Genomic DNA, 1,621 nt, shown 5'->3' with positions numbered 1-1,621 from the left:
AATGAACAAAGGGCTTCAAGAATGCAAAAAAAATACTCTACCAACTAAAGTACACAAATGGGAAAATAACTGATACTTTGATGTTATAAATGTCACTTTGGTCCTTATTTCACCTCAGTCAACTGAAGCATTATTCATCTTCTCTAAGGCTCCTGCTCCTAAGGTCATGATATAGCAGGAAGACATGCAAATAATTTTCTCCTCTGCTCATGAAAACCAGCCCTGACCCCACAGCTCTCATAGAGGAACCCAACTCGGGGTTAACAAGGGCTCTCATTCAGTGTTTACCACTGAACACAGAACTTCCAGCATGGAGTTGAGATTGAACTGGGTTTTCCTTCTTGTTCTTTTAAAAGGTAATTTAAAGATAAGGAGAGATGCTGGACATGAGTGTGAATGACAGTGGACATATGTGAGAGGTTACTGACAGGATTCTCTGTCTTTTCAGGTGCCCAGTGTGAGGTGCAGCTGGTGGAGACTGGGGGAGGCTTGGTGCAGCCTGGAAAGTCCCTGAAACTCTCCTGTGCAGCCTCTGGATTCACATTCAGTGATGCCTGGATGGACTGGGTCCGCCAGGCTCCAGGGAAGGGGCCGGAGTGGGTTGCTCAAATTAGAAGCAAAGCTTATAATTATGAAACACACTATGGGGAGTCTGTGAAAGGCAGATTCACCATCTCAAGAGATGATTCCAAAAGCAGCGTCTACCTGCAAATGAACAGCTTAAGAGCCGAAGACACCGCCATTTATTACTGTACTGGAGACACAGTGAGGGACCTTCAGTGAGAACCCTGACACAAACCTCCCTGCAGCAGTGCTCAGAACCAGCAGGGGGCGCAAAGCGCACACGGAGAGGAGGAGCTGTGCAGATCAGGAGCAGGGACAGCTGATTGCTGTTTATGTGGTCCCAGCTGTCGCTCCGTCTACTCACTTCTCAGAATGTTCTCTACATTTATGGTTTGTGGAAACAGTTCTGCTTTGCTGCAGTTTAAAATATGTACACCACACAGTCTAACATGAACTATGTGTGGAAAATCACCTCTGATTGCAGAAATGACTCTGCTCAGGTCACCAGGGTGAAATTCTTAGAAGGTCCGCAGCGTTCATGATTTTTCTCCCTCAGGACATTCAGGGCAAAGCCTCAGTGTTGTTCTGGTTAGGACAGCATTTCACATTGGGGGAGCCATGAGGGAGGTGAGGCCACACACCCCAAAAGGTCTCAAGTCTTTCTGATTTCCCTGATAACTTCTATTACATTTTGTTCATGAATTCTGGCCTTTGTTCTAAACACAAACACAAACCACTGATTGTAAACACTGGTGCCTATGGTGTAACTCTGTGCCAAGGAAGGGTGACTGGGGAAACTTGTTGGTGAATGGAAAAAAAAAAAAGAAATAAGAATTAAAGAAAAGTGACTGCTCCCAGGTATGGTGGAGGAGAAAGTTTATTATATACATGTGGAGAGCATAGCCAGAGGCAGGGGCCTCTAGAGTGTCCAGAATGAAGACTACACTGATCAATGTCAGAGAGAGGATGGAAAGGAGGGTGGAAAGAAAGGAACAGGATGCAGCATCCAGGAGGCCCAAAGGAGAGAAGAGAAGGACAGGTAACCAAAATAGTTGGA

At 45.7% G+C, this 1,621-nt stretch overlaps 1 gene segment (V, D, J or C); it reads left to right on the top strand.

Moving 5' to 3' along the window:
• Positions 1 to 295: 295 nt before the first annotated feature.
• LOC131924073 (immunoglobulin heavy variable 3-72-like) lies at positions 296 to 783 on the top strand. The segment is given in 2 exon segments: positions 296 to 356; positions 449 to 783. Coding segments are annotated over 2 exon segments (381 nt in total).
• Positions 784 to 1,621: the final 838 nt, after the last annotated feature.

The sequence above is a fragment of the Peromyscus eremicus genome, chromosome 14, assembly GCF_949786415.1.
Source record: "Peromyscus eremicus chromosome 14, PerEre_H2_v1, whole genome shotgun sequence".
In the NCBI taxonomy this organism is placed as follows: domain Eukaryota; kingdom Metazoa; phylum Chordata; class Mammalia; order Rodentia; family Cricetidae; genus Peromyscus; species Peromyscus eremicus.
Note: the sequence above shows the minus strand (reverse complement) of the source record. Positions and strands in the feature narration are given on the sequence as shown.